The following is a 26,079-nucleotide window of genomic DNA, read 5'->3' as shown; positions in this document are numbered from 1 at the left end:
GGGGAAAAGGACTGTGGTTTTAATTCCGCGGTAACACCATAGACTATAGTCTAATACCATAATAGAAAAATGTTCGCGGTGGTTTTAAGTTCACGGTCACCGCGAAAACCGGGAACATTTCTGCATTTACAGTATACCGGGAAGTTTGTTATTGCCTTAAGTCTGGTCTATTATTTAGAGACACAAATGGGAAGAATTTTCCATTGAAAGGAATAATTATAACTAATAAAGCATTCTACATGCTAATCATGATGGCGACAATTACTTGGCTACATGTTTTGTGATCCAATGAGTATGATTGAAATTTTAATGAGATATGATTGGTTTACTTAGGTATCATCCATTTGAATAGAGTTAGCTCTGTTAGGAAGACATTTTTTGGCAGACAGTTAAATTGCCTACGAGACAGACCCCAACAGAAAATGTGCTGCCAAGCTGTTCAAATGCAGTTTGACATTACAATTTCCCAAGGTCAGTATTCACTTGTTTCTTTTTCCTTTTCCTGAAACCCTTTCACACCCCTTGGTAATGTAGACAAGATGGTGGAGAGTTTGAACTGCTTGTCAGTGTCCTCTGCCCCAAAAGGTCTTATGTTTGTTGTTCTTCCTGCTTTGGGTCTTAAACTAGCCCCAACTGAGGTGTACCATGACAGAAACCAGTCCCTTCTGGGTTTATTTCTAGTCACAAACCCAAACAAACCTCAGTTTATTTCTATATACAAGTTTGGTCCCAAGGCTGTTGCCAACCCCTTCAATTTTGTCTCTCAAACACTTGTAGAAATACTCACAGTATGTGTTTATTTATTTGTAGTATATCCCTCACATTTCCTGACTTGACATTTTTTGTCCCTAAAGCATTTGTCTTTCTTTCTCTTAATTGTCACATGATCTCCTGTGTTGTTGCCCAGCGGCCTTCTGGGATAGCTTGGATGCCATTAAACTGAACTTTGCTATCCAGGACATCTCTGAAATTGCCAGGAGCTCTGAATTCTGGAAATTTGAGTCTCCCTCAGGGCCTCTGGACTCCAAAGAAATCCTTAGGTTGGGAATGGATTTTGCAAATGACTGTGTTATTTGGACAGTGGGGAGACAGGGATTACATGAGAACTTTACTCACATGGTGTAAGTACAGGAACCTCAAGTGTCAGCTTACATCCCAGCCTGTGAAAATAGACAAAAATGTATGGGTAGTACATCAAGGACACAATCATGCACATTTTTAAGTATGCAAGTCTACCTAATCACCTTCTGAAGATACTGAGGACTTCCTCAAGTCAAGGCTAAACACGTTTCCTGAAACATGGACCAAGAACAGGGCCCACAAATTTAGCTCCACATTTTTACTTCCAAAGTTTATGTCATGGCAAACATCCAAGAATAGACCCAACTGTAACAGTATTGTTTGTCCCAGACAACCACAAAAGGTCCCGTGGCGTACACTTTCCTGTCTGGAAAGGTTTATGACAAATGGAGTTAGGGACATAGGGTTCTGTGGTTGGACAATAGCCAGGTTGTTTGTTTAGTTAAGAGAAAGTTGTTCATATGTCCAAGTACGTGTTTTGATTACACTCTGTAGAATGATATTGTGGTTGCTTGTAACATTGTACCCATACCATATACAGTGGTAGCCGTAAAATGTTAGAAAGCTGTATACTTAACCAGGGCTGTCATTTGTTTAATTAACGAAAGTCCTGGGAGCTATGGATTTTCCGTCAAGTCGGGAAAGAGTAGGCCACATATCGTGGCATTATCCCAATTGGCACTAACCTGACCACAATCCGTCGTCAATCTGTCAGAGCGAAAGTTATAATTCTCGCGTGTAAAGTCGTATGCAAGCTCCCAATAAAGCTGCAATGGGAGTTAGGCATTGTCTGGTGGTATAAAAGTGTGTGCAACAACTAAACATTTAGGTGGAATAAAGTTACAGTCTGTTTCTTCTGACTGGAATATTAAACCAGCTGTTGAGTCTCCAGGGTTCCTGGCTATAAAGAAAATCAGGGCACCGTGCCACATCCCATCTGCTTGATAAGGGCAGCATCATCATAAAACTGGAGTAGGCACAGGGAGTGCGTAGGCAATGGAGTCATCTTACCTCATCTTGCAATGGTTAAGGATCTTTAAAAAGATTCTTGGACCCTTGTAAGCATCATTTGATCACTTCCTCCCACAGGCCAAGGCTCTGCCCACTACCGGAAAGTCTTAAAAATACCATCTTGGTTCTAGTTTATACTATAGACTTATTATGTCTAAACGAAGACGGATGATCACATGTGCACGTTGCAGTGTTGACAGGAGTTAATTGAATGGAACTTCATTTAGTCATTTTGCATTTGGAAATGCACAAAGCAGGTCACACGGAATATTGGGTTAGAAGGAAATAAACGATGTACTCAATAATAAAAGTGCACCAGGACCTGCAAAAGTAGTATGCCAGGTATTTGATTGCAAATGGATTTAGTTACCTATGATTCAGGTAGAACGGTAGAATTATGAGAGTTAATGTTGGGTAGAACATGATTTGACTTCAAATTGAAGGCTGTATTTGATTGAAGTTTGTAGAGTCAAAATACATACTGGAAACATGCATACTTATTCAGATGACCCTCATAGATACAGAGGTCAAAGGTGCTTGACATTAGACATTGCCTTTTGGACTTGTCAAATTCCCTTCCCATGATGTTAGTTTATGAATTTTATCGCTCAACATTTCTATGTTTTGAACCAATCATCTGCATTGGGATGCACTTCAGTTTGTCTTTTTGGTAACATTTTCCTGTTATTTTGTGGCTGTCAGTCAAAGATGAATCCGTGGGATGACCAGTGATTATCTATTTCTTATCCTGCATAAATCCATAATGGCTCTGTAATGAGTAGGCTGAGAAACTTGTTAGTATACAGGGCTCGAAATACTGGGTGCATGTGCACCCAGGTGCACCCAAAATTGGAGCTGTGCACCCAATTATTTTCTCTGGGTGCACAGGGTGCACCCAAATATTTTCTTAGGTTTATGTATGTAAAGATATCAAAGTATACTTAGTATACATGTACATCATATTCTTGACATCTAAGTGTTAGAAAGATAATAAAAATGTCTGTTGTTTAAGAATTTGATAGCTTGTAACTAAGTTTTATTATTAGGTTATTACTTAAATTTAAGTAGTGCACCCAAATTTTTTTTGGTGCACCCAATTTCTTAAGCTGGGTGCACCAGTGCACCTAATACAAAAAATGAATTTCGAGCCCTGGTATAGCTCTCTAAAATTGTTGCAAAAATGTATGCCTCCAGAATGCAGACAACATCACAATTCAAGTGCGTGCCACATAGTGTTTCTTGTCTAACAACAACACACATTTGTGCCCACTTGAATTGACTCAGATCCTATTCAATTTAGAATCACTCTTCTATTTCTAGAAAGTGATATATGCCAAGGTTTATGCTGCATTAAGGTAGATATCTTCTGTATTCCGTTTAAGGCGCATTAATGGGATATGTACGATCTGTGCATTTAAATTCCTGTGGGTGGGGATTTTCTATGACAGAAAAGACACGAAGTTCCAAAAGAACTCGTTATAAAGTATTTGAAGTTGCCAGTTGACATACTTTCTGATCTCCAATGTATTGACTTTATTTTCAACAGCATTCTTTATGAAATGGTGATGCTGAAATTTGCCTTGGACTCTTTACTTGAAGCACAAAAGGCTTTATATGGAGCCCAGAATAACTTTTTTTTTCTAATATATATTTTGGTATGCCCTTGATGGAATCTATCGACAATCAATATGGCTAAAGGTTAAATAGAATGGATGAAATTGAAACTGTGCAGGGATGTGTAAAATTAGATTGGTACAAGGGACTTGTAGGGATTTGGCTATAGGTGGGGTCCACCTGGTTCTATTGCTACTTTTTGCTTATTGTGTAAGGAAATAAAATCATCCATCCAGTTTTTTTGCTTCCCTGTCCTGGATTTGGAATCGTCAATTAGTGACGGAAAAAAATGAAATCACAATTTTCAATTGAATCCTAAAGAGGATTATAACAGTCCTGTGTAGCCACATGTAGCAATGTCACTAGTTATGCATCATGCTCTTCATACTGCCAAGAAATTATCATCAAATGCTACTCGCACTGATGTGTACAGATAGGAATTTATTGTAAGGGTCAGAATCTCAGATTTGCAAGAAGCTTCGATCAGGCATGACAAATGTTTCATGGCACCCAATAGATCCTTCAGGCAATGGTAACTGTGATAACGTTTCATGCCGAATGATTGTAACATTTGATGTGTAAACCCCTATGGACTTGTAATGCTGAACAGCTCTGTCTTTGAGCGAGCAAGAGACAGTTAAATCTGATGGTTCGGTAAGGCGAGTGTGCAGGAATCGTGCAAGCAAAATCAACAACAAAGAAGTTACTATTCGGTTTTCAAATGACAGGAGTTGTTTGGCTGTCAGATAACATTCATAAGTGAGGCTTGAAATTGGGACACCAGTGAATGTAGTACATGCAGGCAGCTGTAGGAATGACTTTGTGATAATGACACATTGATAAGAGAGTAGTCCTAAAGGGCAGGTTGGTCAATCAGTAGATCACAAGATGACCCATTGATAAAGGACTGTTGGCTAGGAAGAGGTCTCGATGATGACATCAAATTTCATGGCTGAGGATTTTATCGGTCCACACGGTAGAGGAAAGCTCTATTGATGGGTTTTATAGCACAGGTGATAGCAGCTCGCTGTGGCTGAAGTCTGCACCAGCGTTAAGCACTGGAGAGCTTTGGGACTAGTTCTACACAGTCAAGCGTACAAATAGCCAGAAAGCAAGAGACCATGGAAAATTTAGTTCCCTTTATAGACGATCATTGTTTTTTTTTTGTAGATGGTAGTCTTTGGAAATGCAGCATTTACATTCTACTTATGTTGATTCAAAGGATTTTGAAGAGAGTCATCAGAAGTAAATATGCTTTGAGAGAGAGGATGAAAAGGGTGAAACAAAGAGTTACGATTAATTGAGAATCAACAGGAATTCTCAAAAGGTTTAGATAAAAGCAAGCTTCAATATTTCTGTTTAGGAACTTCAGTTTGCTTTGAGTCAAGGAAAATCACTTCACCCCAACTTGTACAAGAATTGTTGCTTTCAGTCTTCATTGAGAAGCCAGCCAATTGGTTATGTATGAGTAAGAATTCCTATTGACAGTGCCGAGAGCCTGCTTCTGCCTTCCACTTGAAAGGATATAGCCTTTGAATTCGTATGCTTCCATGTCTGCAATTGGAAGGTATTGACAGACTTCTCTTCTAATACTGTGTAATCATTGCCCTCTATTGCTTTTTTGTCCCACCAGCTGCCCTTCCTATCCTCCATCACAATCTCCCTGAGCTTGACAATTTTCTTGACTTTCCAATCAGTGGCCTACTCAGCGACCTGGTAAAATCTTATTCAGTACTGGAGGAACACCAAGAATTCCAAATTAGTCTGTTGACTGTGAAGGCTGTTGTGCTTAGCCTTGGGATCCAAGCATCAGGTCGGGGGACAAAGTCACCCTCATGGCATGGCATGTGTAAAAGGAAAGGGTCAGGTACCACTGTTTACCATGGTTAACATTGCTGATCAGACAACATCTCATCAAGTCCATCATAGTGTGATGATTGGCACTATACTGCCCAATAAGTAGCACATGAACTCCTTAGCACTCCGAGGAAAGAGCTAATCAATATAGGGTCTGTCTCGTGTTTTTTTGAGACCCCAAATATTACTGATGTGTCCACACTAATGAGGCAAATAACATAGCGTTTACAGTATTTGTGAGAATACAGTGTTTATAAACTCAGGTCTTCTGCAGGAGCTCAAAGCTTATTCATTGTGTTGTTCTGGGGTTGTGGACTTCAGAACAGAAGACTTGACCTTGAGGTGTGAGCAAGATAACCTGAACAGGGGCAGGACTTTGAGGGATTATATGAAGTTCAAGGTTAAACAGTTCATAGACCTTATTTTAGGGCATTTCAGGTGGGGAGGGGGTGCTGCAGTTGATAGGATTGATAAAAGTGGGGTCATTTGTATTGTCAAATTGTAGGGTAATGATACAAATTTTGACCTCTGATGTCATTTTGATAATATGAAGACTGAAGAGTAAAAGGTGACTAGCTGTTTGTCAAACTGACAAAGAAGGATGATTCTACCTCCTCCCTTGCATTTCTTTGCATCAATCAGTTCCTAGGCAACTAATACGTATGTTGTTATAAACAAGAAACCCATGCCCGAATGTTAGTTGGAACATTGTTTGCAACATTTTAAACGAAGAACTTAACAGTGAAGGATTGTAAGCTAATTTTGTTATAGATTTTCAGTTCTGCAGACCAAATTTGGGACTGCACCTGGCATTTTACACAGCTTTATCATGCAAAATCTTCTTGGTACTCAAGTAATCTTGTACTGTACTGTAATCTTGTTGAGTACTGTACTGTAATGTTGAGGAGTTCGCGTTGGGCTTTTCTTTATTCAGAAAACTGTAATATAGTATAAAGATGTAATGTGTTGATACATGCTGCCTTTCTTCTTGAGCTTGCTATCAGCTCTATGATAGATATAAACTTATATATACAGTGGTACAAAAGTATCAGCATCTTCCAATAGACATCCAATAGATTAGAGATAAGTTCTCACTGTTTTGTACAACCCATATCAAGTCTGAAATTAAAAATCAATGGTTTGTCTGAAAATGAACTAGATGGTGATGGAAGTTAAATAGAGTGGATTAGACGTAGAGAGTTTGGCCTGGAAATTTGCATAGCGGCATATAACAACTTGGTCGCAGTTTTGCCCCAGGTGCAGGTGACAGTGCAGAATGCCAGCATGAATTTTTCACACTTGCAGTTTTGCTGTATCGATTATTAATTTCAATTTACGCAAGGCTTATCATAGATGCACGGCGCTATTTCATGGGTCGTAGGTCGTACCGGCCCCAGCCAATCCCGCTCGGCGCAAGCAAATCTTTTTCAATTGATTCTGCGGTGATGATGGCATATTCATCCCGGTACGGATCAGTACCACCGCTGTTTGGGTTGACAATTTTACAGCTGCGTGAGCATTGCCTGAAATACAGGTGGGGGTCGGGTAGATAGAGTCATCAATAATTAACCGCCCCCCCCCTGCATAAAGTTTCTTCTAAACATCACTCAATTGTATATCATTGGATGGCAGTGAGATGTTGCTCTTTGCCACAGCTGAATTTTAATGGCACAGTTTACATTGCCGAGATGGAGGGAGGGATCTTGGAAATAAATATTTATAATGACCAATTACTGTGATGGGGTGGTTGCAACATTAATATTGTCATTTTATTTCTTGAGGGAAATTAATCCCAAATGTGATCGAAGCCCCCTGGGGTAGCCGTGTAATTGGAAAACCATTCTGGGATTAGTATAAAAATCAAAGGCAAAATCATTATTCAATATCTACAGTGTGGGTAAATAAAGCTTCTTTTCCCTAGACTGAGCTGTCCCTGGGGTGTGCAGACCTGTCCAGGCATTTACGATTCCAATCATCATGTTTCAATGGCAGAAATGCATCTGAATAAAACAATTCATTATTTTTCAATAGTTTCTTCTTCTTTAATACTGCCCAGCCTCAATTTTTTAAGTGGTTTGTTTTTGCCACCAAAGATTTAGCATAGTTACTACTGTGCTGATGGGTTAACCATTAAAATGTCTGCTTTTTGTTTTACTAGTTGCAAAACAGATCATTGATATCTCCAGATACTGGAATAGTAAATTTTTCTGCCAGACAACTTTATCAGTTTTTCAGTGGGGCGACTTTTGATCAGTTACCTGTTTGGGAATACCTGGGTGTGGTCCGCCAGAAGGTTCTGTTAGTCATTCCATGATGGATGATTAGAAGAACAGGAATGTTCATGTCATTTGAATGTTAAGACAACTTACTTTACTTAAATACTATCAATGCCAACCAAAGTGGTAGGGAATATGGCAATGACAGGTGTATGAACGAAAGAACTGTTAAATTAAAAATCTTCTGAGGAAGTTTTGGAAATAAAGCAGTTAATCACTAAGGCAACAACAAAGGAGAGAAGTTTGGGGGGCACTGTTTTTGCAGGCCACCTGCTAGATTCCGCCTCAGGAACTTCTGTGGCAGGTACATGGGGTGTGACAGTTTAGCCTACAGCAATGTGATTGTATGTCCAATCTTTTCCTGAAAGCTTGCAGGTGGGTATGTTTTAGTGAAGACCCGCCCAAAGTAGTTAGTCATATGTTTATATAAGTGGCATCTGCTGCAGCAAATTTTCTTTGGTACATTTAAACCAGTCACTTTAAACACTCAAGTCTTGAACCTACAGTATGCTATAGTTGAAACATAATAAATAGATATAACGTTAGGTGTTTTATTTTTTCTCTACATGTGTTTCAGGAAGGGAATTGAGTGAAGTTATTTTAGGTTCTCGTTGATGGAAACTTCTGTGCTATGTTTTGTTTTAAGTCTTCTGATGTGCCATGCAATGTATGTTGTGATTGTATGTCTACATATGTAAGATTGATTAATGTCAAGAAGTTTAATAAAAGTGACTGTCTAAGTAGGCAGGTGTTTTTTGTTTTCAAAAATGTTCACTGGCCTTCAGTATGCTTTGCACTACATGTCAAGCAACTGAAATATAACAGCCACCAATTTCCTTAGCAACCACAGTAACTTTTGTTTACAAAACAAGAAAGAAGGTATTTTACTATTTACGAAATGCTGTGATCAAGGACCGATAGGATTGTTGTGTGGTGCAGATGTAAGTAAACAACTAGGATCTAAGACATCGTGCTAAAGTCAGAAATATTTCAACTATTTGCTGTGTGTCTTCAGTTCTTCTAGGGTATGAAGCACCAAGAATTATCTGGTATTTGGGTTATTGCAGTTTATTATAGAAACCTAAGAATGTATGTTTTGCAGGTTAAGAAGGTACAATTTATTCCAGACTTGATTGTTTCATTCAATAACTTGCTGTTGTTTGTTGTTTACCGTTTGCAAACCTTCTCCTGGATCGTAGCATGTAAGTATGGAAAACCAAGTCATCATCATCATCATCACTCGTGGATGTTGGCACCATTTTCATCATCAAATCACCATCACAGTCGTCACCAGCACTTGTGTTGTGACATACATGTCATTGCTTGGTGTTAAGCTTGCTTCACCATAAATGCACCAGTATCTGTAGTAAAATCTGTGTTATAGTGAAAGCCCACTGGAGTAGATCTATTCAGTTGTATTGGTAGCACCCCTGCTGCATCTCAGGTCTGCATGCACCATTATCTGCCAACAATCATTGACTGTTGGAAAAGCATGAATGATTCTGCTTTGACAGCAGATGTACTGGTGTAGATAATACTAGATTGCTATGGTTTGCTGCATGATATTGTGATATCTGGACTGTCTTTGAAGTTTGCTGGATGACTGATTGGACTTGAGGCCACACTTGTGCCAGTGATGGCTGCTGCATAGGCAAAAGCCCATGTATGGAGTTCACTGTTATGGTATTACTATGCTGCAAAGTTTGCGACAGGAAAAAAACCCATAACTTTGTGAAGGTGAAATGTAGTGCAAAACTTAAAGGATCGGAAAGGAATTTTCGTTCAGTCACCACTGAAGGAATGTGAAACAATATTCATGAAATGTGTTTTTCGGCAAGTTGCTGGTAGCAAGACTAATACAAGGCTGATGACTTCCCCTGCAAGGTTGCCAAAACAAACAGCTGAAACTGTGAGAAAACATTCATCACACTGGCATGTTTTTCACCAAACACAGTATTGCATTGTTCTTGACTTGAGGAAGGCATTTCTCATTCTTGTGTAATTGTTGCTAGACTTCAGCTGATAGTTGTGTAGGTACAGTGAGGCAAGTTTTTAATCCCAGGTCAATGCCAGAACAGAGAGGCATGCACTCCCCTCGGACGGAGATGGACAGGGCAGCCTTTTTACCTGACACGTACCTATTTGTGCTCATTGCATTGATTGTTGCAGCCTTCATTACCTAGTCTGCAGGAGGGAAATCTGAAAGTGGCGTCCCATCCATTACCTATTGTCCCTCGCACCCCGATTCGCAGTGGGAATCAAACATTGAGTACTCATTCTTCCTCTGTTGCCATGACAACCCGTCCAAGTGGAAGAAGAGGCTTTGTAGCCCTGTCAGAGAAAGAGGCTTACGCGGATACCAAACAAAGCATGGGCAGGGACCTGACAATGGAATACTTCCCTGTAGTTGTTGGTTGCTGGGACTGGCATTTGAAAAGGGGTTTGTCCCCTTGTTGAAATTTTCCACGGCTGTGTAAGAAATGGAACATTGTTCTTGCCCTGCAGGACCCAGATCCATAACCAATTGGTTCATCCATCTCAGAGGGGAAGGAGGGAATGGCTGTGAGCCAATCAAACTGATTTGTAGTAAACAGCATGCCCACTGAAGAAAAGATCTCTTGTGTAGAGTGTAGAAATCCCTAAAGCAATTTTTAAAATGTAAGCTTTATCCCACTGATAGTGATAACTGATAGTTCCTGTGGAATTTTTCAGCATTTATGTAAGACATGTCATAAAATTCCATTAGATAGGGGCTTCTCGGAAACAGACTTGAATCCACCTATCAGCAATCTGGGTCAAACTGTAATAAGAGCAAAAGTCAAGCTTCTTGGCCCAGATAAGAAACTGTTCCACAGACTTTGTGCCAAAGTAGCATCGTGATCCAATGATATCCTTGTCTTTCAGTTCAAGCACAATGTATTCCTGTAGCCTCAGGATGTCTTATCATATTTACTGGATGAAAATCTTCTTGCATGCTTCCCAAGCCCAGGATTTACAAGAAAGTTGCCTAAGGCAAATCGATCTTGACACTGTCTTGTCCAATAAAAGTGTCATCCTGTTCACACATCATTGGTGGCCGCCGTGATCTTGGAAGTGGTTTTCGGAGGATATACTGCCAGTCTAGGTCAGGCCTGCATGGGAACATACTGAAATGATCAGCATGTTGTTTAACTTGTGAAGGAAGATGGATGGGTATGAAGTGACTTTTGCCACAGGAATGAGGTGTTGGACGCTCAGTGTCATAGCTGTTTAAGGGTCAACTGCTGAATGTGTACAAGAATCCAGACTGCCGACATGCAAACAAGGGATTCTTGTTCAGCAAATAAAATGTACTGAAAGACCCTCACCCCCCCTCTCTCCTTTTTCAGCCTGCTTGTATCTTCAAGTTCAAGGTATACTGTATGCTACAGTTGTCTCAACATGTGGCTTGAGCACAGCTGCATAATGAACAACTAAAATAAGAGAGGTAGCAAGGGGATAGTAGTTTAGGGTTAGCGTGCCAGAGGTTTAGCCCCTGTCTCCTGTCTTCTCTAGGGAGCAGCAACTGCTGGTTGCAGAGAATGGTCAAAAAAGGGCAAGATTCCAAACCTTTGAGCTGTCTGTGACTGGGTAGATAAAGACTAATGACAACAGTCAGCCCAAAATTGGCAGATAAGAACAACTGCTCCAAGAGGATAAAGATACCCAAAGAATTGACTGGTTTTACATTTCAAACGAAATGCCCCCTTCCCAGTCTTGAATAATGTCCTATGTTTTCTGCACGTTGGCCAGCAGGAAGAGTAGTGCTATTAGGGTCAGGGGAAGACAGATGGACGCACTGGGTATGGGGATCATTAGGGAAGCAGCTCCTGGGGTGGGAAGAATGATGGTTCAAATTAAAGGTGCTGAACACTGGGGAGAAAAGATCAAGATTACTTTGACTCAGTATGCTAATTTTGAACAAAACATTGTGGAAATCAAGAGGGAGCTCAAGTTAACTTTTGAGGTATTTTATGAAGAATTGAAATGCAAAGGAAACAGCTGTTAGAAAATGCTAAGATTAGAATGTATTGAGATCTGGTTAGCAATGTTTGACAGAAACATGCCCTTCATATGCCAGTACAGTTGTGCCAGGTGTACTTGTTTCCACAACTGGTGGTGTGTGAGACTTTAAGGCTTGAAGTAAGTTCAATGTCAAACGTCATCTTGCTGGGAAATGTCTCTCAGCAAATGATTGTTACAAAGCTTGCCCCTAAGGGAAACTTTGCATACTAATCACCAACCAAATGTTTTTCATCCTAATCTTGCTCTCTTCAGCAAGATACTACTTTGGGGGCTCAAAACCTAACATCTACAAAGAAATCTTTATCTTATACTTGTTTAAGCTTAGCAGATGACTTGTGTCTGCCTAACTTCTGATGTTTCACAAGGCTCCATTTTTTTTCTCCCTGAGCCCAAGTCTGTCAGCAGACACCCCCACGATATCTGTCAGAGTTGACCCATATGCACTGGTGTTCTAAATCTACAGATGTCTGGCAAACTGTAGGTGGTAATCTTATTGTGAAGGATCTTGGACTTCAATTGTCTAAACACAGTTGTACTTGGCCTTCCAATAATAAACAGTGAAGACTGATACAGCCTTCCTTGGGGAGATGGGGACTGGAGGGGAATTTTCTACAGTCACCAGGGAGCAAACCTAGATATCTGGATTTCAACCTGATCATTAGGCTTGTCCTGTGTTGATGGAGACAGCTAAGGTTTCTTCAAGCTGCCCCTATTTGCTAAGTTCAAGCATCTCTGCCTGGATCAAAGCTCTGGTGTTACTTAAAGCTGGAAAACCTACAGAAACATTCAACAGTTTGTGGCTTGTATTTGTCAGTACCGTTGCCCGATAAAGTCCAGAGACAGCAGAAGTGGTGTTGCCAGGCACTGTGGTGGCCAGGTTTGTTTTGCCTTCAGCATGTCAAACAGGAGGTCTGCTGACTGATGAAGGGTACCAATGGTGTGATCATTACAGCCACTCAGAGTTGTCTTGTCAGAGCTGTATATCTTCTGTTTTTCCACAACTTAAAATTTGTGGCATACTTTGTCCTTCCAGGTCTTCTAGGGTTGCAGGTTCTACATCAGAAATTAGTGCTTAACTAATAACTCCTTGAAGTAGTATAAAGGCTTCCAAAAATCACATGATTTTTCATACACAGAAGATATACAAATAACACAAGAAAGATCAACAAATGCAGTGAGCAACTGATATAGATTGTCAGAAGTCGCTCTCATGCTTAGCAAATACATTTCAATTCAGAGCAGTTACTGCAGTGTCAAGAATTTAAATCAGTGAAGATGTGACGCTAACCCTTCACAGCAGTCAGTTCGTAAGCCAACTCAGAATTCAGCAGCTGTGAAGAAATTCATCCTTCTTATTCCCAGCCTTACATCAGAGTATGTATAACCATCTCAGTCTCCGGAATGTAAAACGTTTCTGCTAGTTGATCGTAGGCTTGTCTCCGTCGATGATGAACGGCCAGAAAAGGAATCGCAGAGATAAAGAAAGGGGAAATGTAAGCAGGATGCATCTGGGAGGAAGAGTCAGATCCAATTCTACTTCTAATTTGTCAGCAGAAAGTAGAAGTAATCTGTCATGGCGGTAGAATCGACAAGACACTATCATGTTGCCAAGGTTTCCCCAAACTTGAATAATGCACAAGTGGGTGATTCATCATACAATCCTCAGGTTGCAGTACAGTGTCTGTCTTGTTAGTCACCATGTGTGGGTCTTCAGTATTTGATAATCATGTTCACAGAATTTTTGATATTTAGTTTGATAAAGGGATTGTGCCTTGTACTCAAAATATCTATTTCGGACACATCAGGGCTGCTTTTCATAAAGGTTGAGTTGGTAGCAGTTAATGTGATGTGGAAGTTTGTTCTTTTTTGTGTGTGTGAATTACATAGAATTTAATTCAAAATGTTTCTGTCCGACATGTACAATCATTTCATGCCATTTATTCATCTTTTATGCTGAAACTTACACTTTTTCACCTTTTTTCCACTTGATGTTGCATTACATACTTAGTCCACACAGTTACACAGAAAAAAGATTAATGTACAAAAAAGATAACTGTACCTGATACATGTGTAAGGCTGACTAAATGCATCCTTACGACTGTGTCTGCAATGCATTCACATCCTTCACATTACTAGTGCAGGAAAGTTGACAGATGAAGGCACTAGATCCAGGATGCTTTCCATCTTCAGATACACCCAATGCACATCCTTGGTCGCATATCATTTCTGTGGTGGCAAATGTCAGCCACAGCATAATAAATTGATGGTGATCATCACACTGCTGGCATATTTGTCACAATAGGTTTGTCATACAGGAAATTAAAGCTGGCAGAGGGGAAGACAAAAAAGTTGCTTAGCAGTGTATTGGTTAAACTGACTGTTGACCTTGCTGTTCTGTGTGTTGTGTACAGCCTGAAGGTGAGGATGACCTGAAGAAGAGACAGCTGATGGAGCTGGCCATCCTGAACGGGACGTACAGAGACAACAACACCAAAAACAGTGAGTCGGCTTTTCCCAGAGAGGACTCTCATAGCATTTCGTCTGTAAATTCTACAAAGAACCAAAATTTGATGACTACAAATACCCAAGAAAAACTTAGTTTTGAATTTGAGTAGTTCTTTTTCTTTTGCAGTATTGTTTTATAACATGGAATTCATTGTTCTGAAGTAATTAGGATTCATGAGCAGTGTCTTTAAAAAACAGGTAGATCTTCAGATAGGCAGAGCTTTCATAGGGCAGGCATTGATCCAGTATGCATGCAAAGCTGACATGTTGCAGGGAGGGATGGTTATACAGATTACACAGTTGAGATTTGAACAAAAGATCTGTGGGAATGCTGCAAGTATAATCTGAACATTAGTGGGAAAGAGGTGGCAGGTCTGGTGTAAAGTTTACTGTTAAGATGCAGGTTTTTAATGTTTGATTTGCAGGTATTCTAGACTATCACTCTTGACAGGACAAAATGTGCAGTCAAAATGTGCAGTTAGGCTTAAAAGTTTGTTTCAGCATCCACCAAAGCAGATGTGTAGAGAAACTTGTGCAGCGATTTTAGTGTAATTCAGAGCAATGTTGGCAGAGATAGGCTGTCTTACCCAATACACATCCACACAACCCCAGAAGATAAGACTGACCCAGTTGACTAGTTCATGGGTGTGTCGGTGGGAAGAAGAAACTAATAACCTGACACGCTTGTTGTAGTACGCAGCTTTCAGCGGGCACCGGACCGACCTAACCTCATAACTGCAAGCCGCTAACACGTCAAGACTATGGGTTTAACTACCTGAACTAAAGCAAGCAACTGCTACTAGAACTGTTCAACTTACCGTCACAACTTGACATCATCCACGTTGTAACTACTGATGGTGAACTGATGTATTGGACACAGAACCTTAATGTTGAAGTTAACATTGCTTGTGATGAATTTGGTGTTGTAGGATGATGACTTGGGTTGCCTTTCTAATATGTATTTTTTTTTTCTGTTGTTGATAATATAATCTTTCCTGTGTTGGTGTTTGTGTTCGTTTGTCTTGCGGGATGCCATGGTTTTTCACAATAAACATCACTTTTACCTCTCATTCACCCCCACACACTAGTGACGAGCAGTCTGCCATCGGACTTAGCTCTGACCGCCCCCTCCTTGTATGCGTTTGCAGGGACAGACCAGAAGGCAGGGCTCACCCTCTGTAAGTCACCGGGCTTTGGTAGATAAGGTCGTGTTTGCGCAAGTAGAGCTAATGTAGCAATGAACTACCATGCTTTTTAAGAGTCCACAACTGCAGAAACCTTTGAAAAGAAATCATTCACAACCCAAAAGTAGTGCTTTTGCTTTACCTGATTATTTTAGCCCCTCCAAAACTGTTTTCAGCTAGTATCAGTTGCACTATAGGTGTAAATGTTGTGCTGAAGAAAGAGAAGCAGAGAACAGTTACTACTGTAGTTTGGGGACTTTTTCGCCATACGTTGCAATTCAAAAGTTTTCTATCAATAATCTCTGTTGTGGACTCTTTGCTTATGCTGTATAATCCACTGGTGTGATTTAGCTTTGAATTGTGCATTGTAACCTACTTTGCCATGTAATCATGTTCACATTAACAGTTATCAGCAAACGCTTAACAAACCTTGAATCCAGATGTATACTGGATATTGCTTCACACAGACCCACTCCTTTTGGGTACGGGTGTTGCAATTTCTGGTGTATATCTGGTTCTTAGGTTAACCTAACTGTTCAATAGACACATTTTGGTAGCTGAAAGCTGTTTTCCTTGCGCTTCAGGGTCAAACTCGCTTGCCAATACTTTTGCATCACCTCAGTGCTGGGTTACCCATAATGCTCCTCTCCAGGAATAATTTCATTACCCACAATGCAATTGCAGTGACTTTGAGGCCTTGATGCAGCTGCCCTTCTTACGTAACAAAACATCTTTCTCCTCATTTCCACATTCCGCAGTGTCTTCAAAACACAATTTAGCTCCTCTTTTATCCTTCTCTCTTCTTCTATTTATGAAAACAATGTCTAGACATCTGCTATCACTTTTTAGTCAATTGTGAAAAATATTTTAATCCTTTTTTATGTCACATGCACATATATCTGAGAGAATGTTCTAACCTTGTTCTATAAAATCTTCCCAATTTAAAAGCCCTCAGAAATGTCATAGTTTTTTCACTGACAGGTTTTTTTTAAATCCTGTAGTAGATGTAATACACAAAAAGCAACAAGTTTTGGATTTCTGCCTAACTACACACCTCACCTTTCCAACACTCTAACAAGATCATCTCACTTTGGGTGAAAAGTGTTTCCCCAATTGTTCATTACCTCTCCCTGTCTGTGTCAATTGACCTCCATACGATGTTGTTGACCCCTTGCCCTTTGAATCTGGACGCTGGAAATTGCTACAATACAAGCAATTCTGGAAGCACATGTACAAGGGAAGATTGTTGGAGAAAGGTGTTTTTTTAAAGATGGACATAAGTCTGTATCATTGCACAATCAAAATTCTTTCTTAGAAACTAAACTCTGAAGTTAAGTAAAAATAAGTTTCTGTATAAATATTCCTGCACAACATTTGATTCGCTTTGAACCTTTGAAATGTTAGCTACTGGATGTAAAAGGTGATCGCCTTGAGTTGCATTTGAAGGAAAAGGTTGGAACTTCTGTGAAGAAGTGCAAGAAGTGGATCAGTTACCCTGCAGCGCATGGAGAGAACAGTGTCCACTAACGCTGCATTCTGAACCACTAACAAATAAAAAGTATATCGCATGTTTGGATATTATTAACTTTTCAGTAGAGGGGTCTGGTTTGTGATACTGGTAGTTCTGCTGCAATAATAGTTGGTGGACCCAAAAGAGGGTGGTCTTCGATTTTGTAGTTATCCTGTAGTGCCAGTCATAACACGCCCTCCGTTGTGTAGGTAAGTATGAAAAAGAAAGAAAATGCGCGCCCAAGTTCCCTAGTCTAGTATATAGTTATCTTACTGATCCACTTTGTTACGCTATTGCAGATTCGCCTCGGGGTGTCCCCGCCCCCAACACGCCCATGGTGGCGCCTCCGACAGCAGTACGCTCCCCGATGCCCGCGGGCGCGCCTCTCATCGCCACCCCTGTCCTCCAGCGGTTACCTTCGACCCAGCAGATTATGTCCAATGGGCTTCTTCCGCACATGATGTCTCCCGAGTCCAACTTTCTGTACACGCCTTACGACTACCCCTACTCCGTGCCTGCCTCATCCATTCTGCAGTACCCGATTGAGCCCAGCGAAGCGATAGGTAGGAACTCCCCGTATCTGCTCGGTAAATCACTGCAAGATGGTGATGCTGTCCTCAGCTGTTTGCATACAGAAAAACCTACCTTATTTTCTCGAATGAAGTAACTTGTTAGAACTTTTATGGACAAAAATAATACATATTTTTTGTTAAAAAAGTAATTACATCCTTTTAGCAGACAAGATGCTAAATCGGTGACTACACCAAATTTAGTGACTTGTCCTTTGACAGGTGAGAAAATCAAATAAGAATTTCTGTCAGCGTTGACTTCCTGAGGACAGTGTCATTTTCTTCCTGGTCACTCACTAAGGTTCGTCAGTAGTTGTAGTGCAACGAATGCTGTAGCTCTCTCCACATATGGTAGCCAAACTGCATTTTGCCAAAGCCATGTGCATGCGATGTTTAGCACATAGATGACCTCTTGCCAGTTGTTCCATAACTCCTTGCATGACTTGAAGTGTGTGGTTTCTCACCGCTGCACGACATCAGAGTGCGACGCTGACCCGTGTTTGGCGAGGGTCGATAGACTCAGCTGGCCTGGAATGACCGAGCTACTAACTGTTTTCTGTCATTTTCAGGTAAGGCTTACATCCAGTGAGCAGAAGTGTGCCGTGCCTTAATCCTACTGTACCCTTGGGACCAATACACTCAGCATGGGAATGCGTTCTTGTGCACGGGACTTCTTCTCCCCCTCTGCTACTTCACCTTGATTTATAACACTGTACCAACATGGAAAATGCAAACACTGGTGGCACAGCTGTCCAACTTATGTCTGGCTCAAACGTAGCTTTATTTGGTATTGTACTGGTTGCGCAAATTGAATCCAACAGGAATTGGCGAATTTTTACCCACATGATTTTGTTTGCAATTGGTACAATTTAAAATGTCCTCCCAGCTTGCCACAATGGTAAATTTTTGGTGCTACTTTTTTTTTATAAGGATGAATTTTGGCAAGTTTGGGAGGCCAGCTATGCCACCACTGACTGCATTGTAAATGGGTTATGTTGTCAAGCCATGAGCCTTTGTACATCACATGTGTGCAGTTTGTTGAACATTTCTCTGACATGTTTTAGGTGCAGTGACAAAAGCGCGGAGGCATGTGGTTAGGGATCACCCCTATCAAAGGGCTGTCATAGACCGAGGTTAGTTGTGTGTGTTGAATATATAAATAATAGACACTGTTTGTAGATGGGTAGCTTGCCACTGGGAGGGGTCACATCCTGGTACTTTGGCTCTGACCAATCAAGGCAGGTTTCAGGCGTTCTGCTTTCTGGTTGGCTAGAGGAAGAGTGAATGATGGGACGTCCAATCAGTGTGCTGCATGCACTGTGTGCCGGGGGACGGGCTCACAGTTTCCTTATCAGGAAAGTTTTTAATATAGCTATCACAAAGTTGTGATACATGTATGGATTTATGATATGTCGTATAAACAAGTTTTTAGCCTAAGGCATCGCTGTAGCCCCCTCCACACAGTTGCATGCCATACTTCTCAGATTTGACAGGTTTTAGGTGATGAAACCTCTTTTTCTTTCAGCTCAGTTTGTATTTTATTGATGTACTGGCTATATGATTATGTTGAGATTTTCTGATATACTGCCAGTGAAATGTGGAAAGTAGTGGCCATATCAGGCGTCATGGAATGGTCAGAGATCATAGTGAGAGAAGTAAGTTCAAAGGTGAGAGTTCAGAGGTCAGGCAAGCAGGGACCTGTGCAAGTTTTTAAAGCAATTGGCCAGAAAAGTGCTACCAGCAGTTGCAATAAAGAAAGGATTGTCAACCTGATTTATTCAAAAGTTGAATACTACAAACCTCATTTTTATAGCCTCAATATATGCTATTTATGCAGATTTTTTGTTGTTTTTATTTTCCAAATTATGCATTATTACAAAGTACTCTATCGTGTATTGAAAATCGTCTCTTCAAATTCCAATGTGTATATTTTGGATATCGCATCAGTGTGTAGGAGATAGGCAGACAACTGCTCGAGTGCATCTAAAGCAATAGTTTTTTGCTTTTAAAAGTGGTCAGTAAAACAATGACATAAAAAGAACAGGGTTTCTGCCAGTCATAAATGTTGTAGCAGTTCTGGCTTTTTGGCAGTTGTGATCTTCCGAGTGAACAAAACAAAAGCAGGGAGTCATCAAACCGCCAATGAGCGAATGTTTTAGGACATGTACAATGTATACATGTCGGGCAGATTTTAGCACAATATAGGTAGAGAGTGGTAGGAAGTGTAGGTGAAATTAGTTTTATCCAAATTCTCCTATTCAGAGTGCATGTGTGGAGAGCAATTATCTAGATATTTAGAATTGTATGAGTATTGTATGAGCAATAGCATTTATTATGAAGGAAAAAGTATAGTGTCAATATTTCTATTGCCTTAGATATAGCTATGTATTCGAATTTTTATATTCTTGAGATATTTTCTCATAGGAAGAGAGATAGTCTTTAGACGTAGATGAAAAGTGTATCTATATTACAGATTATGGCAAAAGTTGATAGTCACCGATCAAGTCTAGATTTTATATTTCTAAGCAACAGAAACAAATTGCGCCACGTCCAACGATGTTAAGAACAGTTTTTCTGATTCGGTCCTGAAAATCCATCTTTTTTCCCAATCATGGAAAAACACCTGATTTTTTTCTGGAATGGTAAAATTGAGCACAGAGGTAGATAATCAAAAGGAGGGACCAAATGCAGATAACTTCCCAGACCAGATGATGTTGTTTGTATATGGTGGTGTTGATATTTTGTATGTGGATCAAAGTCATGGATGGAACATTCCCAAATCATCTTTATTATCTACTCTTTTGTATTATGTATATATTGGTACCGTCAGGAAAAAATAAAATTTTTAAATGTACTTGATTGTTGTTGGTCATGTTCTAAATAAAGTCTTGCATGTTATTTGAGTAGAAATGTTTGTATAGAGTGTTAGATGTGCTGGTTGTTTCTGTATGGCTTACAACAAAGTGTATCATTATTAGTGTTTTTAAGTTGAACTAACGGATGAGCAACTAACAGTCATGACAAAAGTCTTAACACATGTCGTCATCAGCCGATAAACTAGTTTGCCATTGGGGCTTGGGGCAGTGGTGTTGCTTTCAAGCTTACCTTAACAAATGTTGAAAAAGAAATTAAAACAACCCCCCAAAACGTTTTATTTTTGTTTTTTTTCCGTTTGTATGTTTGTGGGTCTACTTCGGCCTGATTGTAATGCAAGTGAGGCCAAAGTGGATAGACCTAGACCTAGACCTTGTCATGGCTGTTCCGACTAACGTTGGAGTCGTTTTTATTGCTATTTTATTTGTGGCTCAGTCATTGGTGGCTGACTGCTGCAGTCATAAGTGGTACGAAAAACAAACGACTACTTTTTACTGCAGAAATCTCCCGTAATTGCAACAGAGGACTAATCTTCTTTTTTCCTCTCTTATTTTTTCTATTAACCCAGCCGCCGCCACCAACTAACACCACCACCACCACTGAGTGAGTGAGCATTAACGACCAGCTCTCGAATCGATCGATCGTGAACTGATCGAACCGTGCGCCTGCCCTAGTCCCACCACCGCACTATGTGAAGTCTTGGTGCACCATCTCTAGATCTTATTATCTTTGTACCTACTAGCTACCACTTCACTACCTACTAAAGCATTGTTAAGGTCAAAGCAAGGTTGTTTGTTGTTGTTGTTGATTATTTACGTTCCTCTGTGGTCGCTGCAGTGGTGTTATTTACGACCATCGCTAACCCCACTCACCCATCATGGTTAGAGAGTGCCCTTACCTGCACTAACTGTACATATATCGTCAGCAAGTTTCCTTTCTGTATAGCATGTTAATTAAGATTAAAAGCCTTAGCTGTGTTTTGGATATAGAGAAAGAAAAGAAACAGGCATGTAAGAAAGAAAGTTTAGTAGCATTTGCTGTACAGTGTGCTGTTGTGTTTTACCAAATCCTGTTGGTAACGACGCTCTGCAGTGTTAGTTAATATCTGTTCAATAATATTAATCACATTACCGCAGTTATTTACCTTTATAGAAATTTTGTACAGTTTTTCGCAGTATTGTAACAAGAAATGCCTTTGTTCCTCATGGATTATTATATAACATGCTGCACAACGTACTAGGCTATGTAACCCAGGACACCTTTATTCCTATAAAGGAAGCGACGATATCGGGACTCCGAGGTAACATGTGGAAAAATTACAAACATGTTTATTAGCGAGAAAGGAGAGGTATGCATTTTGAAGTACTTACAGCTGATTCTAGACGAGTTTTCTATATTTCTAAGTGTTTTGATGAGGATGAAAAAATGCATACCCATGGAAAATAAGCCATATATCTCTACCTCAGGGGCCTAAACAAGCAGGGGTACACTTGCCATCAAGTTTTGTTCACAACCCAAGAACATGGGTGCTATTCTTGAAAAGAGAAACCTTTAGGTCTCTTCTGGATTAAATGAGCCACTTTTTACATCATCTTTGTGGTGATTGAGTCCTGTCACAAGCAATAACTTTCCTGTACCCCACGTTTGTAGACAACATCTGTTGAAAAGTGTGAAAACTGCCAGAATATAGCAAAAACTGGTGGCTTGTACTCACTTTGCTGTGGCCCATGATAAGTTGCTATTGGTGAGTGGGGGTTAGGGTCAACTTTTTTCTATACATATTTAGGAGTTATTAAGACTCAAGTAGAGAAGTAGATGAACCTTTGAGGATAGAGAGACAAAAAATGGAGCTGATTAGAAAGGGATATGTCCTACATATTCAAATGTTGCACCACAAGTCTAAGTGGTACAGTAGAAATGACTGTTGTACGAAAGAGAAGCCAAGCTGGCCACAGTATGCAGTAACTAGTGACTAAGACCAGATTGTTAACGAGATTGTTTTTTTGGTGTTGAATGAAATGTGTAGGAGAGTTTACTAGTAGTTCGAAGTGCCTTACTTAATGGTGTTACTACCAAATAGAGGGGGCTTGCCATTTCATGTTCTTCCAATTCTTCTTGCCATATTAGAGTTAGAACCATTTACACTATCACGGGCATTTTCAGCCCACTATAGCTGCTATGTAACCATCCTTGTATAGTCACGTGTCAAAAACAAACACCTGTAGATTTTGTGTTAAAACCAGCAGAAAATTAATGAATTTTCCATTCTGGTTCATTGCAAGGATGGATTGAATTGCGTGGTTTTCGTCCGCCTTGCGTCCATTTTTCGTTTTCCCATCGAAAAATGGTGCTGATCAATTCTTCACACATCACCCACCTCATTACAGAAAATGTGCCACAACATTCAGTCCAGTCTTCCAACTGACTTGATTTCTCACAATTTTGCTTGTCAGAAATGACAAGTTCATGAAGTTTAGCCATTTGATTTATCTCCGTTTATTTGAGATTTTGGCAAGTCCTCACTTGGTGTCGAGTGACTTAATGTTTGATTAACTTCTCATCATTGTATTTATTACAGCCTTTTTTTGTTACTTATTTGATAGTGTTAAAGTAATGGCTATAAAAAATGCCAGATTTGCTTGTCATATTTATTTTTCCCTCTTTGGGGCATCCTTTGTCGGTTTGGTGCTTTCCATTTTGTATTTATTTTCTTTATTCGGTGCATTTTCGGTTCTTAGCATTGGAAAACCAGCATTAAAGCCATGTGTAAAAAGTCAGCAAAGTTGCTGCTTTACAACTAAACCAAACCTTATTCTTGTATCAAAGAAGAAAAGTTCCTGAGCACAAAAACATCCGTCAGGAAAACTGTACAGAACCTATAAGACGACAAGTTGTATTTTTGTATACCAACTCTTTTGAAGAATCTTTTTCCTACAGGTTGACATCTGTAGAAGACTACTTACATGCGAACATTGTTTAGTAGTCGCTTGGACTTGTTAGGTTGACCACGCAGTACTGATAGGGACTTTTTATGCTCGATTGATTACTCCCCTTTGCTACCCTGTAACCTAGTGATATTTTAATAAAAGCTGACATATTTTATAGCAGATGTGGTCTTGTGGATGTCTTGTTTTACTACTCACTGTACTGTATATTGTACTGTGTCCTGGCTGTGGTTATGATATGGGCTCCTGTTACACGCATGTCAACATGGTGCAAAAACTTACATCCTGTTCTCCACCTCTATTTTCTCAACCCTTCTTTTTCTGTTCTGTTCTCATTCTGAACAGGGTTCATGCACAATTGCACATCCAGGAATTTCAGTTATCATTTTCCTGAAACTCTGCATACTTTGTGTATCATCAGATTTCTTATGGTGCAGTCATGAAAGATAAACCAATCATTTTCAAGGTCTCCAAGTGCACGAACCCTGGCTAAGAATATGATTTCACAACCGTCAAAAAAGGAAATACAAAGGCAGACGTCAGAATGTTCACATCAGGTTTACAGGGTAATCTGTAAACCTCCTTGAGGAAAACGGAGGTGGCAGGGGTAATATGACATGCATGAGTTGAGAAGTACAGATCAATTACTACTTAACTGTTGCTTGATTGCGAAATACCCATGGAGAATACAGAGTAATTCTGCAAGAGGAAACCTAGCTGTAACCTGTTGGAATGTCGGGTCCGCTGTTGAACAACTAACCGGCGTTCAAAGGCATGGACATAACAGCATCACACCAGCCATGTATTGTACAATGTGCCTCTTTATTGTCCTCAATAAATGTCATACAAGTAGAGAAAAACAGCTTTGAGAAAATTCAGCTCATAATGTAAAGCTCCAATGAAAACCAGCTCCAACAAACACCAATAAAAATTTCCTAATATCTATGTATTACAGAGGTAAAACTGAGATAGAACTACTTTTAAATACAGCCTTAAAATGTCTTCTAAATTTGAAAATTTCCTACGTGAACTGATGTATTACTGTACACACAACTTATGTTTGAGATATGTATAGATAACGGTCATCAGCTTGGCAGTGGAAAACTCAATGAACTCCTTTTAAAAAAAACTTGGGCAGGGTTCTTGGTCAATGCTTCAGTGGTTTCACTAGCCCTTAAAATTACTGTTGAAACACCTCATGATTTAACCCCTGCAGGAACCTGAAAATCAATTACTACAAATCCTGCTTGATTTAAAGTTATTTCCAGATAATCCCCCACTAATGAAAGCTAGTGTTTTCTCTAAAACAGCTCTATCGTTACATGGATGGCATATGTACATATAGAACCCTGCCCAAGCTGTGCCAAACACAAAGAAGGTTTAAACTTTAAAGAACTTAGAGCACGATGCCCAAGTATTACACCAGAGGATAGCTGGCCGATGTGGCGATGCCGCACTGGTTGTCCTTGTTCCGTGACATCATGATGTAGCCCTGGTCTCCCCAGTTCGGACCCCAGCTGTAGTGGACACAACAAATGTGTTATTATTATGGGACTGTGACCATTGTCAGACATTCAGTACACTGTGACAATTAACCTGGATCCAGAAAACCACTACTCCTACTCAACTAGCTGAATGCCATCTTTACTTTTTGCTGCTTGAACCTCCATTCTTGTCCTCTCTACACAATTGTCATCTTTTGATGTTCTAGCAAACCTTTTGTTTCTTACAGTACGGTCCTCTAAACCTATTGATCATATTTGCTATGTGTTGTCGTCATTCATTTTCTGTTGCCAACAATACCTCAATATGCTATTAATGAACTCCATGTGCAGCTATTTTATTTCTTCTCTCACTGCCTCTTTCATTCTGTTCATCCCTGACACCTGCCCTCCTCTCATGTCTCTTTGCAGGTGCGACTGTCGGCGCCGCCACCTCTCTAACCTCTCCCCTCACCACGACTACTGTTTCCACCAGCCCCGCCCCTGTCACTTCCCTCACTGCGTCCTCCTCCACACAACAACAGCTCCAGCAGCTGCAGGGCCGCGGAGGTGTTCAGGACCTCGCCAACTTACAGCAGAACGTACAGTACGTTGCGCTCGGCCCGGGCGGCCAGCTCATGTTAAAGACATTCCCCTACCAGCAGTCCGTACTGTAACCTTGTAACACCACTGCTATACTCCCAGCCACCCCTCCCACAAAGTTCAAAAGACCACAGTTTCCAGTTGATACCAGTTCCGAAGGCCACAGAACCAGTAGGAGGCCACCAACTGTAGCTTGCCGAGCTTTTTGATGACGGTTCACCAAATTCCAGTTTTGTCACCAAGACATCCTCGGAATGTTATCTGTGTGAACAAGGTCATCGGGCCCTCTCTAACTATTATGTCGGAAGTTCCCAAATATCTCGAACATTTCAACAGAAACTATTTTTCCTTCTGCAAAAGCAGTTTTGAACACCAAGGATTTTGATCTTTCTGTGACGGGTGGAAATGTCCTACAGTTGTACAAATCACTGACTCCCTTCAAACTGACAAATGTAAAGCTGGTTTTTCAACACAAATGTGAACCTGTACAAAGGTGTGTGAGATAACAAACTTGGTTTGTGTGTGT

General features: G+C 40.3%; 2 protein-coding genes across 12 annotated transcripts in view; one reads left to right on the top strand and one right to left on the bottom strand.

Moving 5' to 3' along the window:
* Positions 1 to 26,073, top strand: part of LOC118422398 (protein quaking-like) — a 62,249-nt gene extending 36,176 nt beyond the window's left edge. For 2 of the 11 annotated variants that reach the window (XM_035829924.1, XM_035829921.1), the window contains exons 6-10: positions 14,294 to 14,381; positions 15,476 to 15,565; positions 17,381 to 17,668; positions 18,715 to 18,783; positions 25,383 to 26,073. In XM_035829924.1, coding sequence (XP_035685817.1) covers positions 14,294 to 14,381; positions 15,476 to 15,565; positions 17,381 to 17,668; positions 18,715 to 18,783; positions 25,383 to 25,627 — 780 coding nt within the window. In that variant the 3' untranslated portion in view covers positions 25,628 to 26,073. Of the gene's footprint in view, positions 1 to 14,293; positions 14,382 to 15,475; positions 15,566 to 17,380; positions 17,669 to 18,219; positions 20,505 to 21,092; positions 23,634 to 25,382 lie in introns of those variants that run through there. The other 9 variants (XR_004831889.1, XM_035829925.1, XM_035829923.1 and 6 more) reach the window with 9 other exon arrangements.
* Positions 24,273 to 26,079, bottom strand: part of LOC118422401 (cathepsin L1-like) — a gene marked incomplete at its 5' end in the record, with an annotated part of 9,018 nt that continues 7,211 nt past the window's right edge. The window contains 1 exon segment of the mRNA XM_035829934.1: positions 24,273 to 24,986. Coding sequence (XP_035685827.1) covers positions 24,887 to 24,986 — 100 coding nt within the window. The 3' untranslated portion in view covers positions 24,273 to 24,886.

The sequence above is a fragment of the Branchiostoma floridae genome, chromosome 9 (assembly GCF_000003815.2).
Source record: "Branchiostoma floridae strain S238N-H82 chromosome 9, Bfl_VNyyK, whole genome shotgun sequence".
Lineage (NCBI taxonomy): Eukaryota > Metazoa > Chordata > Leptocardii > Amphioxiformes > Branchiostomatidae > Branchiostoma > Branchiostoma floridae.
This window is presented reverse-complemented; position numbering and strand designations above follow the sequence as displayed.